This window comes from Gossypium raimondii, chromosome 11, assembly GCF_025698545.1.
Source record: "Gossypium raimondii isolate GPD5lz chromosome 11, ASM2569854v1, whole genome shotgun sequence".
In the NCBI taxonomy this organism is placed as follows: domain Eukaryota; kingdom Viridiplantae; phylum Streptophyta; class Magnoliopsida; order Malvales; family Malvaceae; genus Gossypium; species Gossypium raimondii.
Genome location: NC_068575.1, coordinates 1,142,050 through 1,155,316, shown reverse-complemented (window position 1 = coordinate 1,155,316; position 13,267 = coordinate 1,142,050). Strand labels below are relative to the sequence as shown.

Below are 13,267 nucleotides of genomic sequence, written 5' to 3'. Positions count from 1 at the left end.
TTTTGGCTATTGTCAAATTGGTTTTTTTAATTTAAAAAATATATAAAATTTTCTATAAAAGAAATACTTTTATAATTTTCCGCAAATGGTATCATATAAATTCTAAATTTAATAATTTAAAAATAAAAATAAAATAACCTTAAAAATATAGTTTAACTAATAATAAACAATTAGTCATAAAATATAGGCACGATTTTAATTGTCACCCAAAAGTCAAAGTCATAATATATATTAAGTAATAAAGTATACTTATAGACATGATAATAATTGTTATACAAAAGTCAAAGTCAGCAAAGCTCAAGCACATGATGGGATCTTTTCTTTAGTAAAATATTGTGTAGATTATAGCTCCAGCACCAACCAAGCTAAATTGAAAAGTGTTTGCAACTTGTGCTTCCTTATTCATTGCATCATGTGATTTATTAATGAGTGGGTGGTGAGACCCTATATGTATGTGTACATTAACACCTGCGTTTCATCTTGTTCCAATCATTTTCATTTTACTTCTTTTGTAGTAATCAAACACTTTTTGCCTTGGTTTCAAATTGAACCAACAATGGCCGAAGCAATTGCTTTCGATATTGCCAAAGAGCTCATTACTAAGTTGAGCTCTCCTGCTCTCTCTCAAATTGGACTGTGGTGGAATCTCAAAGATGACATCGACGGCCTCAAAAGCATCGTCCGCACAATCAAGGCTGGGCTTCTTGACGCAGAAGAGCGATCTGTAACCGACAATCTTGTCAAAGATTGGCTTGAAAAGCTGAAAGATGTACTTTATGATGCCGATGACTTACTCGATGATTTCTCTACTGAAGCTTTGCGGAAAAGTCTGGTGAGTGGGAACAAGCTGACGAAAGAGGTACGTCTTTTCTTCTCAAGCTCAAACCAGTTTGCTTACAGTCTCAAAATGGGTCGGAAAATTAAGGCCATTAAGGCGAGATTAGCTTCAATTCAAAGTGAGGCTAACACTTTTCGCTTCATGGTGCGTGACCGCCCCGCGGAAACCTCTTTCATGACTAAAAGGAGGCAGCAAACACACTCTTTTGAGCGTGAAGATGAAATAATAGGGAGGGATGATGATAAAGCAGCTCTTCTAAAACTCGTGTTAGAGTTTCAAAGTGAAGAGAATGTTTACATCATTCCAATTATGGGGTTAGGAGGGTTAGGGAAGACTGCTTTGGCCCAACTTGTCTATAACGATGAAATGGTCAAAAATCATTTTGAGTTGACGATGTTTGCGTGTGTTTCAGATGTTTTTGATGTGAAAGTTATTGTAGCAAACATTATCAAATCTATAACTAATAAAGCAACTGATCCTGATCAAAATCTTGAAATGGATCAATTGCAAAAGCAACTTCGAGATAAAATTGATGGGAAAAAATATTTGCTTGTTTTGGATGACATTTGGAATGAGGATGAGCAACAATGGTTAAGCTTAAAGAAGTTATTAATGGGTGGGGCTAAAGGGAGTAGGATAATAGTAACTACTCGATCTCTAAGGGTAGCAAAGATTGCTAATAGATGTGACTCCCATGTTATGAAACTAAAAGGCTTGTCTGATGATGATGCTTGGTCTTTGTTCAAAAAGATAGCATTTGAGCAAAGATATGCAGACTCAACAAATTCAGCCTTTGTGGAAGTTGGGAAACAAATTTCAAAAAGGTGTGGTGGGGTTCCCTTAGTCATAAGGGTGATAGCTAGTGCGTTATCTTTTAAAGAAACTGAAAATGAGTGGCTTTCTTTCAAAGATAATGAACTTGCTAAAATATCACAAACTGAAGGAAAAATTCTACCTATACTTAAATTGAGTTATGATCATCTCCCGTCCCATTTGAAGCATTGCTTTTCTTTTTGCCGATTGTATCCAAAAGATTATGAAATTGATGTACAAGAGCTTGTTCAATTTTGGATTGCACAAGGTTTTGTAAAGCAATCAGATTCAAAGCAATCTTTTGAAAAGATTGGGTTTGAGTATTTTAAAGAATTAGCTGAAAAATGTTTCTTTCAGGAAGTAAAAGGAGACTTGACGGAAGAAATTACATGCAAAATGCATGATTCAATGCATGATCTAGCTAAATTAGTAGCTGGAACAGAGAGTAGTATTGTAGATTCAAATTTAAGTACAAGTGAGGATGGTGAAAAATGTCGCCACATATCAATTACAGCCTCATTAATACCTTCGTTTAAGGGAAAGAAGTTGCGAACTTTGTTATATTTTTCAAACATGGGACCTCAAAATTTAAGCGACGAAATTTGGGATCTGATAATTGCAAATTGTAGATGCTTGCGTGTATTGGGATTAGATTATTTAAATCTTAAGACGATTCCACGCTCCATTTACAAGTTGAAACATTTGAGATACCTTGATCTTTCTAGAAATAATTTTAAGATTCTCCCAAAGAGTATTTGTAGACTACAAAATTTGCAATCTTTGAAACTTGTTGGAGCAAAGAGACAATAACAGGCTGTTTTGTATCTTGCTTGAATAGCAAGCCTCGAGCCTTGGTGAAGAAACAAACTCAGAAGCAAAAACAGAAAATGAAATTAGCAAGCGAATAACAGAAAAGAGAGAAGAAGAATGAATGAAAAAATGAGCTGATGTTTTTCATTAACACACAACAAGGCATTAAGCCATTACATATTTCAGTCAACAAGTAAAACAAACAAGTAATCACCTAATCAACTACCTAACTCCACTAATTTGCATTGAAACTTTCAAGATTAGCTTGTACAACTTGCATTGCTGACTTTTCAGTCAATCAATATCAAAACATTTACCTACCTAGTTCAACATGAACTAGATTACAAAACAATCAAAATGGAACCAAAACGACAAGTGGATTGGCGACTTCAAACTTCGATTCTTTGCACACAATGGCACCACTTGCTTGCGCTATTTCTTCGAGCATGACCACCTTTGCATGTCGTGCATGGCCACCTTTGCATGGGAACTAAACTTAACACTCCTCCTTAGTTTCCATGCTAGTAACACCTAATTCCTTTTGAATTTAACAAATTTAGACACATTGAGTGCCTTTGTGAAGATATCGACAATTTGCACTTCGAATCGCAATGAATCACCGATTTCATGAGCTTGTTCCATCTCCTTATAACATGCAACTTAATATTGAAGTGCTTGGTTCTACCATGAAAAATGGGATTTTTGCAATTGCAACAACAGATTTGTTGTCACAATAAATCTCTGTTGCCTCTTTTGGTTATGGTTTAAATCACCAAGATTTTTCTAAGCCATATGGCTTGATTCACAATGACAAAGACAACATATTCAACCTGCTTGTTGATTGTGCCACCTGACTTTGTTTCTTAGAACTCCAGCAAAACATGCCTGAGCCAAGACTAAATGCATATCCGGATGTGCTCCTCATGTCATCACTCGATCCAGCCCAGTCACTATCAACATAGCCTATCAGCTTCATGTTTTCAGCCCTTTTGAACAATACACCATGATCAATGGTGCCTTTGATGTATCTTAGCACTCTTTTAGCTGCTTGAAAGTGCTGATCATTGCAGCAATTCATGTATCTCGATAGCACACTAACAACAAACATGATATCGGGTCTTGTTGCAGTCAAATACAACAGACTACCAATGAGACTCTTGTACATAGTCTCGCAAATTGGTTCACCACTCCCTTGCCTCGAAAGCTTCACTCCAACAGCCATTGGTGTGCTTGTTGGCTTGCAGTTCTTCATAGAGAACTTATCCAGGATCTTCATAGTAAAAGAACTCTGACTTAGAAAGATTCCCTTTTCTGTTTGCTTCACTTCCATTCCAAGGAAGTAGTTCATTCTCGCCTAAATCGACATTTCAAACATTTCCATCATTTTCTTTTGAAATCTTCGAGCATTCTTCTATCTCCTCCAGTTACCAATAAATCATCAACATAGAGTGACAGGATAAGCTGAGTTTCAGCTTGGTTCTTCTTCACATACAGTGTTGGTTCACTGGGACTTCTCTCAAATTCCAAACCGAAAGGTAAGAGTCAATTCGAGCATACCGGGCTCGAGGAGCTGTTGCACCATATAAAGCCTTTTTAGTCATACACCATGTGTTCTTTGCCGTGATCACAAATCCTTGAGGTTTTCGATGTAGATCTCTTCTTCCAGAAACCATTGAGAAATGCGACTTAACATCAAGTCGATGAATGGTCCATCGATGTTGAGCGACCAAGGCAACTATCATTCTAATCGTGTCAAGCACGCTCTTGGTGCAAATGTTTCCAGGTAGTCCAGACCATACCTTTGGCTAAATCCTTTGACAACAAGCCTGGCTTTTAGCTTGTTCAGACTGCCATCTGCATTCTGTTTTACTCGATAGACCCATTTTACTCCAATGGTCTTCTTTCCAGCAGGTTTATCAACTAGCTCCCATGTCTGGTTCTTCTTAATCATGTTGATTTCATTGACCATAGCTAGTTTCCAGCCTTCATCTGTCTCAGCCTCTTCAAAACTGCTAGGTTCTGCTATTGCAACCTGTGCCCTTTCATAAATATCATCTAGGGGCCTTGTGCCTCTCACAGGCACATCATCAACATCCATTTCAGGTCCTAGCTGCTCAAGTTCAGCTTGATTAGGCACTAGGTCTTCTGAAACTGCTTCTGGCTCATTTTTCTCCCAATTCCAGCAGGCTTTTTCATCAAAGATGACATCTCTGCTCACCTGGACTTTGCTTGTCAAGGGATCCGAACCACAGAGCCCTTCTTGACCGAAAAGTAGCCTACTAGAACACTGGTTGAGCCCTTTTAGAGAGCTTGTCTCTCTTTCTCTGGTATTTGTGCATAACACGAGCAACCAAACACCTTCAGATGTGCCAAAGAAGGCTTGAATCGAACCAAGCCTCGAAGGTGTCTCGGATGCAAGAGCTTTGGTAGGAAGCCTGCTCAGAGGTAAATGCAAGAAGTGTTCTCGCCTCACCCACATGGTTTTGGGCGCTTTTCAAACAGAGACATCCGCCATATCCATCGAGCTTCTATTCTTTCTTTCAGCTACCCCATTCTGCTGAGGTGTGTAGACATTTGTAAGTGATGTTTGATACCAAAGATCATTGCAAATGGCTTGAAACCGACCAAGTGTACTCGGTGCCATTGTCCATCTTATCGATTTCACTTGCAACTTGCTTTCTTTCTCTCTGCTAGCTTTTAAACTTCACAAACACTTGAGCTACCTCGGACTTGTGTTTTAAGAAGAAAATCCAGCAAAACCTTGTAAAATCATCAATGAAGAGGATGAAATACTGCTTTTCTTGAGTGATTCGATCCTCATCAGCCCACATACATCGAGTGCACCACCGCAGCCTTTCAAGAGCTCTCCAAGCTGAATTTGTAGGAAATGGCAGTCTTGCCTGTTTCCCAATCTGGCAAACTTCACATACATCCTCATGCTCCACTGAGCTGGTGAAGTTCTCTGCCAAACCCTCTTTGGCCATTCGAGCCATTGATCTGAAGTTGGCATGTCCAAGCCTTTGATGCCAAAGCTTGGAGTCATCAACAGAGGCTGTGTATGCTGAGTTTGAGTCATTTGCCCAATGAACCTCAAAGCATTTATCAGTCATTGTGACTGTCATAAGGCTTGATCCACTTGGATCAGTAATGTGGCATTGTTTGTCCTTGAACACAACAGAATAACCTTTCTCGGCGCTTGAGCTATCTTTGAGAAGGTTTCATCAATCTCGCACCAACAAAGACATTTGGAATGATCTTGTTGCTGTGGGAGTACATATCAAGACTTCTCCTCTTCCTTCATCCTTATAAATGACCATTTCCAACCTTGACCTTGGTTTTATAACTTCATCCAAGGTTTTAAACAAGGAGGCATCTGGTGACATGTGGTTAGTGCAACCACTGTCCAGCAACCAGCCTTTCGAGCATTTCTTCGAATAACTAAGCGAGAAACAAAGAAAGACACGTTCTTCTTGGTCACTCTCGTCCTCGGCTACTCGAGCTTCAACCTTTGATCTGAAATTGATTACGCCTTGGCTTACTCCTGTTTTTGCAGACCCTTTCAACATGGCCCTTCTTCTTGCAGTGTTGGCATACTGCATCTGGCCTAAACCAGCATCTGTCTTCTGGATGACCTGGCCTCTTGCAATGTCTGCAGGGCTGGTCATTACTCCTTCTGATGTCGTCTTAGGCTGTTTTCCAAGGCCTTTTGCCTCTTGGAGCTTTGAGGCTCGAGGCTTCTCCGCCTTGGCATTGAATGCACCTTCCGGTGATCTTCACTCTGCTAGCTCTCCTTTGTTCTGAGCATAGAAAGTGTTGATTAGCTCACCAAAGAGATGGTAGCAAGGTCTCTTGAGTCCTCTAAGGAGGATATCTTGGCCTCATATCTCTCGGGCAAAGTGGAGAGGACCTTTTCCACAATTCTTGCCTCATCAAAGTGCTCACCAAGGAGCCTTATCTTGTTAACCATCGCTATGATTCTCGCATCGCTTCACTGCTTTCTTCTTCCTTCATCTTTAGATTCTCAAATCCTTCTCAAATTTAATAGTCTGCTGTTGCCTTGTTCTCTCGGTGCCTTGAAACTCCTCCTTGCTTATCCCAGGCTGTTTTGGAGTCTCACAGCCATAATTCGTGAAGATGACATCGATACACGCTTGGATGCGAGACATGGCTTTATGCCTTTTGGTCCTCTCATCAAGATGTCAGCCTTATCTCGAGCTCTTGTGGGATTAGCCTCGGTGGTCTGGCTCAAGATCTGTGTTAACAACTTCCCACGATCAAAGGCTGCAGGTAAGTCTTCATCTTGATCACCATATGTGGAAGCCATCTCCATTGAAGACCGGTGGGGTCTGGTGAAAAACTTGAGGAAGACATTCACTTTCTTAGTTTAATACAACAGGTCCACTAAGAATGAAGCTCTGATACCAATTGTTGGAGCAAAGAGACAATAACAGGCTGTTTTGTATCTTTGTTTGAATAGCAAGCCTCGAGCCTTGGTGAAGAAACAAACTCGAAGCAAAAAGCAGAAAATGAAATTAGCAGCGAATAATGTAAAAGAGAGAAGAAGAATGAATGAAAAATGAGTGATGTTTTCATTAACACACAACAAGGCATTAAGCCATTACATATTTCATCAACAAGTAAAACAAACAAGTAATCACCTAATCAACTACCTAACTCCACTAATTTGCATTGAAACTTTCAAGATTAGCTTGTACAACTTGCATTGCTGACTTTTCAGTCAATCAATATCAAAACATTTACCTACCTAGTTCAACATGAACTAGATTACAAAACAATCAAAATGGAACCAAAACAAAGAAGTGGATTGGCGACTTCAAACTTGATTCTTTGCACACAATGGCACCACTGCTTGCTGCTATTTCTTCGAGCATGACCACCTTTGCATGTCGTGCATGGCCACCTTTGCATGGGAACTAAACTTAACAAAACTTGACTTATGTCTTGAGCTTGAAGAATTACCGAAGAAGATTGAAAAATTGGTGAATCTTACCCATATTGGGTGTGAAGGTTGTATTAGTTTAACTCAGATGCCACGTGGAATAGGAAACCTGAGTTCCCTTGAAACGTTAAGCATGTTTGTAGTGGATAAATATGGTTTCCATGGCAGTGCAGATCTAAGTGAATTGAGTGCGCTTAACAACTTAAGGGGAGAGCTAACAATAACAAATTTGGGATTCGTAAAAAATTCAAAAGAGATGTTTAGGGCTGCTAATTTGAAAGAGAAGAAACATTTGAGATCGTTGGTTTTAGTATGGAATGATGATGATGATGATGATGATGATGATGATGATGATGATGATGATGATGATGATGATGATGACGACGACAAGTTACTTGAAGACCTCCGGCCCCATCCTAATCTCAAGGAGCTCCGTATCGATGGATGGAAGGGTGATGCCAAGTTTCCGAGTTGGCTTTCTTTGCTCACGAATCTCGTTAATATTGAAATATGGGGCCCTAGTAAATTCAAATATCTACCGTCCTTTGCTCAATTACCTTGTCTTCAACAGTTGGATATATTTTATTTAACTGAGCTCGAGTACATGGATGATAATGGCCCCAATGGAAGACAAGGAAACACAGAACCATTCTTCCCGTTGCTTAAGGTTCTCAAAATCTGGCGCTGCCCAAATATGAAGAGTTGGTGGAGGACAACAGAAGCAATTGGTGATGATTCCAACGAGGACGACACAACAGTTATAGGAACATCAACCATGGCATTTCCTTGCCTTTCCTCTTTAGAAATTGAAGATTGCCCTTTGACTTCAATGCCGTTGTATCCTTCACTCGATAATGAGCTAAAGCTGGTGAAAACCAGTTCTAGGACGTTAAAGCAAACCCTTAAGATGAACATCACCAGTATAACACCATCAGGTTCAATCTCTTCTCTTCCTCTCTCCAAATTGAAATCTTTCCATGTAGACTACATTGAGGGATTGGACACTCACATGCTAGATAAGTCCTTGCAACATTTCACCGGCCTCAAAAAATTAACAATAGGAGATTGCAAGGAGGTTGATTTCGAGGGCATGAAATGGGAACTCCTTAAGAATCTCTCTCATTTGGAGATTAATAATAATCCGCAGCTGGTGTCTCTCCCCTTTTGGCTTCAACATCTTGTTCAATTGAAAGGATTAACAGTAGGAGATTGCAAGGAGGTTGATTTAGAGGGCATGCAATGGGAAGCCCTTAAGAATCTCTCTCGTTTGGAGATTAAGAATATTCCAAAGCTGGTGTCTCTCCCCATTGGGCTTCAACATCTTGTTCAATTGGAAACATTAGAAATCCGTAATTGCAGTGGATTGAGGTCACTCTTTCCTGTGTTCCAACATCTCACTTCCCTTGAAGAATTACGAGTAAGTCACTGCGAGGAGCTGGAGCTATCAGCAGCAGGCTTCCAAATATTCCAAGATCATACAAGCCTACGCTATCTAAGGCTGGAAAAGATTCCAAAGTGTCGGCATCTTCCGGAGTGGCTTCAACATCTAACAAATCTGCGACGTCTTTATCTCATTGATTTGCCCAATTTAACATCGCTTCCGGACGAGATGCGTTGCCTAACCAAATTGGAAAGGTTAGATATATCTGAAGTTCCTCAGTTGGAGGAAAGATGTCAGAAGGACGTTGGCGCTGATTGGCATAAGATTGCTCACATCCCACGCATTTGTTGGGAATAGGTTGTCATCGGAAGGACCTTATTTGCTCACATCCGGGGATTCGGTTGTAATCAGGTTGGTCCGTTCTTTTCATTTATTTATTTTTATGACATTTTTTGTTGAAGAAAAATTTGAGTGGTATATTTAGTCTCCAACTCTGGGCTCTCATGCCATTTTTCATTCAAGTTGGCTACTGTTAATTTCCTTGTTAAAATATTATTCAATTGACATCGTGTATAAATTGAAATTCCTTTGTTTTAATCCTAAAAGATCTTTAAAGGTACCCAATAGACATTGATGTGGAGAGGCCTATGAAGCTTGCACGCTGCCCTTCAAAATGGTTGTACTATATGCTCTGGTTTGTTCATTTTCCAAATTTCATTCGAATTTCCAATTGATTCGATTAAGCTTTCATAATATTTTGCCAGTTTGTGCAGTAAGCCATTGGAGAGTAGTCTGGGGAAAGATATTTGTCAACTTCAATAATTTATATGCATAAAAAGAGGTGCTAATTTATCTACTTGCTTTATACTTTTAAATCATAATAATTTCACAATTGCAATGATGTAATAGAACCGCATGGTTAGTGCTTCTTTTCTTATCTATCATTTCATAGGATTCAATTTAAGGGCTTCTAATAATTTAATTCTAAAAAATCTTTTAAGGTAGCCAAAGGACATTGATGTGGAGACGCCTAAGAAAAGCTTGCATGCTACCCTTCAACACGGTTTGTTCATTTTGCAAATTTAAGCACTTACCTGTCATATGTATATAGAGTTTTATGTTTCTTTTTCCCTGGAAAAATTTGTCCTGTTTCTGTCTTAATTTTGGTTAGTTTTTGGCTGTATTCTTCTGTAGAGCATAGCATACACTACAAGAAGCAGAGACCATACTTTCTACTACGATTACTTTATCTGTCAAAATATTCCAACAAAACAAAAATGGTACTATATGTCATCAATTTCATTCTAGTTTCCAATTGATCTGATAAAGGTTATATAAATAATGTAAAAGTTGTAATATATATGCCAACTGATTACTATCTTAGATGGTACCTATGCTATTGTACAGAGGCATTAAAATTTATCTAATTGCTTTATACTTTAAAATCATAATAATTTGATAATTGCAATGATGTAATAGGACCGCATGGTTAGTGCTTCTTTCCATCTCTCATTTCATAGACTTCAATTTAAGGGCTTCTAATAATTTAATTCTAAAAAATCATTGATGTGGAGAGAGAGGCCTATGAAACTTGCATGCTACCCTTCAAAATGGTTGTACTATATGCTCTGCTTTCTTCATTTTCCAAATTCAAGCACTCACCTATCATATGTTTATATATATTTATGTTCTCTCTTAATTTTGGTTTTTTACACTGCAAGAAGCAGAGACCACACTTTCTGTTACAATTTGTTAATCTATCCAAATATTCCATCAAAACAAAAATGGTAATATATGTCATAAATTTCATTCGAATTTGCAATAGATCTGATAAAAATTATACAAATAATGTATTTTAAGAGATGTAATATATTTGCCAACTGATTGCTATTGACAGATGATGATGGTGATGCCCTATGTTTTGCCCTTTCGTAAAACTTGCACTGGAAAATCACAATGGCTTTGTGGTTAGCCACCATTCTTGCACATACTATAAAGTTCTATTTAGTAACTGTAAGTGTTTCTTTTACATTTGGTCACTGCTCAGTCTAAATGACATAAATTTTAACATAATTTGTATTGGCATTTATAATTTGCAGGTTCATTGTTGCTATATAGAGAAAATTGATGGGCTAGAAATCTAGAATCCACCTTGGAGACCTTGATATCCTTAGCTCGCTAAGACACCCTGCCATTACCTAAGTTCTTCCTTTCTTTCTTTGGAGGATTGCAATGTCTCATCGCATTGAGATTCCAGAAGAAATGCTTATGTAAATCTTGGTTGATCCTGGAGGTTATATATATAGATGATTTGTTTTGTGGGTGATGTGTGTACTTAAAGGAACACTTAGTGAGGGAATATTATTTGAGCGCCACCTTCTGAATGTTGATTTTCACTTCCATAACTAAAGTAAGTTGAAAGAGTGTTTACTTAATTGTACAAAGGTGAGGTTGCACCAAGTTTGGAGGGTTGTGCATAAATCATTTCTTTGTACTGTGAAGTTTATAGTGAATTCATCTCTGGGCAAGGCCCCGCAGACGTAGGACAAGTTCCGAACTGCGTAAACATCTTGGTTGTGTTCTTATTTTTTCTTTAATTTTACTTTTGTGTGTGTCAACTTAAGGAAAAAAAAACATTTTTCTCTATCGGTGTTTCAAATAAGGGTAATCTACAAAAGTAGTCACTTTTGTTTGCCTCAGGTTACATTTTAGTCACTTATGTTTGAAATGTTACGTTTTAGTCACTTATAGTATTATTTTGTTACGAAGTGATCACTCTACCGTTAAGTTCCGTTATCTCTCTAACGGTAATCCTACGTGGCAGTCCAACTAGATTTTAGGTGCCAACTTGGATTTCTAAATGGGATGAAAATAGATTTTTAATTAAATAAATTTAAATAAATAGATTTTAGCTTGAATGAAATAGGTTCATGAAAACATGTTTCTGGTTACATTTAATGGGATGTCTACCGATGCAAAATAAAATACATGTTCACAAACAATTTCAAAAAGTCGAAGAAAATATCAAGAATTTTAATTTAGGGTTTTCATTAAACAATAAAAATTCTAATATTTCATTTTTCAGTATTGAATAAAAGAGATAAAGGAAGGCAAAGAAGACATATTTGGACCCTCCATTGAATCCATCTTTATGAAGCAGACAATTTGATTTCAACTATTTTGATCTTAATAATAGTTTTTCCAGTCAAATGAAAAAAAAAAACTAAAAAAAGAAGAGATGAAAGACAAATTAAAAAGAGGAGATGAACAATTTTTTCAGTTAAGGTTTAGGTTTAAAAATTTTAATTAATTAAATTTATTTAATTAAAAATCTATTTTCATCCCATTTAGAAATCCAAGTTGGCACCTAAAATCTAGTTGGACTGCCACGTAGGATTACCGTTAGAGAGAAAACGGAACTTAACGGTAGAGTGATCACTTCGTAACAAAATAATACTATAAGTGACTAAAACGTAACATTTCAAACATAAGTGACTAAAATGTAACTTGAGATAAACAAAAGTGACCATTTTTATAGATTACCCTTCAAATAATGTTTCAACACGTGGAAACACAATTAATTATCAGGCAATTTTGTGTAAGACTATCATTTAATGAAGGCGCTTCAGTACCTAATGACTGATTGAATGCTTAGCTTAGCTCTCTTCAGTTACCAAATGTTGAGGATGAAACTATGGATGCCCTGCATCTGCAACAATTACAACCCTTTTCAGCTTGTTACAAAACAACTATACCTATATCCAATGTCTTCTTTTATCTTCCATTAACTTTTGTGTTTTGGGAATTTTCTTTTCATTTTGCATTAGTTTCTTAGTTGAAGAAGAAAATATTGGGTAAAATTAATATTATATGGATTAAGTTAGCTTAGCTCAACAACTCAAGTTTGCAAGGGGAGAAGAAAAGTCTAAATATGTTTAATTTGTACCTTGTGAGCTATTTTCAATTGATATAAGGTAAAGTCCATTAACCCCGTTGATTATAGAGATTCGAAGCTTCGCTCAGGACCATCAATAAAAGTTAAATTTTCTTTTATTTTGGATTGATAGATCCTAAATTGTGCTCCGATGAAAACGAAGTTGTAGACTATATTCAATGAAGTGAAGAAAGGGAGGTGCTTGGGCAAAAAGAAATTGGCTCATGTTTGAATATTCAAGGCCAGAGCCTGGCCCGATTCATTTTTTAGTTTGTAATTTTTTATATTATATAATTTATAACAAATAAAAAATAAATTTATAACACAACTATGATGTAAACGTTAAAAAATGTTAAAGACGGCTATATATAGGTTTTTTTTATTGGTCTAATAACAAATTCACCCCTCCAATAAATATTAGATTTTTATATCAACTTTCTGTCACTCATCTAACGGCAAGTAACAGGAAAGTGATAAAAATATTTAATTTCGAAAACTTTAGTGATTAAATCGAAAAAATAATCGTTGAAT

General features: G+C 37.3%; 3 protein-coding genes across 11 annotated transcripts; 2 read left to right on the top strand and 1 right to left on the bottom strand.

The window, feature by feature from the left end:
* The first annotated feature begins 449 nt into the window (after nucleotides 1-449).
* LOC128034868 (putative disease resistance protein RGA3) lies at nucleotides 450-2,817 on the top strand. Its single transcript, XM_052623838.1, has one exon. The coding sequence runs from the start codon at nucleotides 557-559 to the stop codon at nucleotides 2,459-2,461; it is 1,905 nt and encodes a 634-aa protein (XP_052479798.1). The 5' UTR covers nucleotides 450-556; the 3' UTR covers nucleotides 2,462-2,817.
* A 446-nt stretch (nucleotides 2,818-3,263) lies between these two features.
* Nucleotides 3,264-3,809, bottom strand: LOC128034956 (secreted RxLR effector protein 161-like). Its single transcript, XM_052624522.1, has one exon. It carries the CDS (start codon nucleotides 3,807-3,809, stop codon nucleotides 3,264-3,266), a length of 546 nt encoding a protein of 181 aa, XP_052480482.1.
* A 3,485-nt stretch (nucleotides 3,810-7,294) lies between these two features.
* On the top strand, nucleotides 7,295-11,372 carry LOC105761720 (putative disease resistance protein RGA4). Of its 9 annotated transcripts, none has more exons than XM_052623477.1 (7): nucleotides 7,295-9,213; nucleotides 9,430-9,478; nucleotides 9,576-9,643; nucleotides 9,804-9,865; nucleotides 9,997-10,082; nucleotides 10,700-10,815; nucleotides 10,902-11,372. In XM_052623477.1, the coding sequence occupies exon 1, from the start codon at nucleotides 7,366-7,368 to the stop codon at nucleotides 9,157-9,159; it is 1,794 nt and encodes a 597-aa protein (XP_052479437.1). In that variant the 5' UTR covers nucleotides 7,295-7,365; the 3' UTR covers nucleotides 9,160-9,213; nucleotides 9,430-9,478; nucleotides 9,576-9,643; nucleotides 9,804-9,865; nucleotides 9,997-10,082; nucleotides 10,700-10,815; nucleotides 10,902-11,372. The 9 variants fall into 9 exon arrangements, with proteins under 9 accessions (XP_052479437.1, XP_052479438.1, XP_052479432.1 ...); XM_052623478.1 differs by having other exon boundaries at nucleotides 9,567-9,643; XM_052623472.1 differs by having other exon boundaries at nucleotides 9,430-9,496.
* The last annotated feature ends 1,895 nt before the right edge of the window (nucleotides 11,373-13,267 follow it).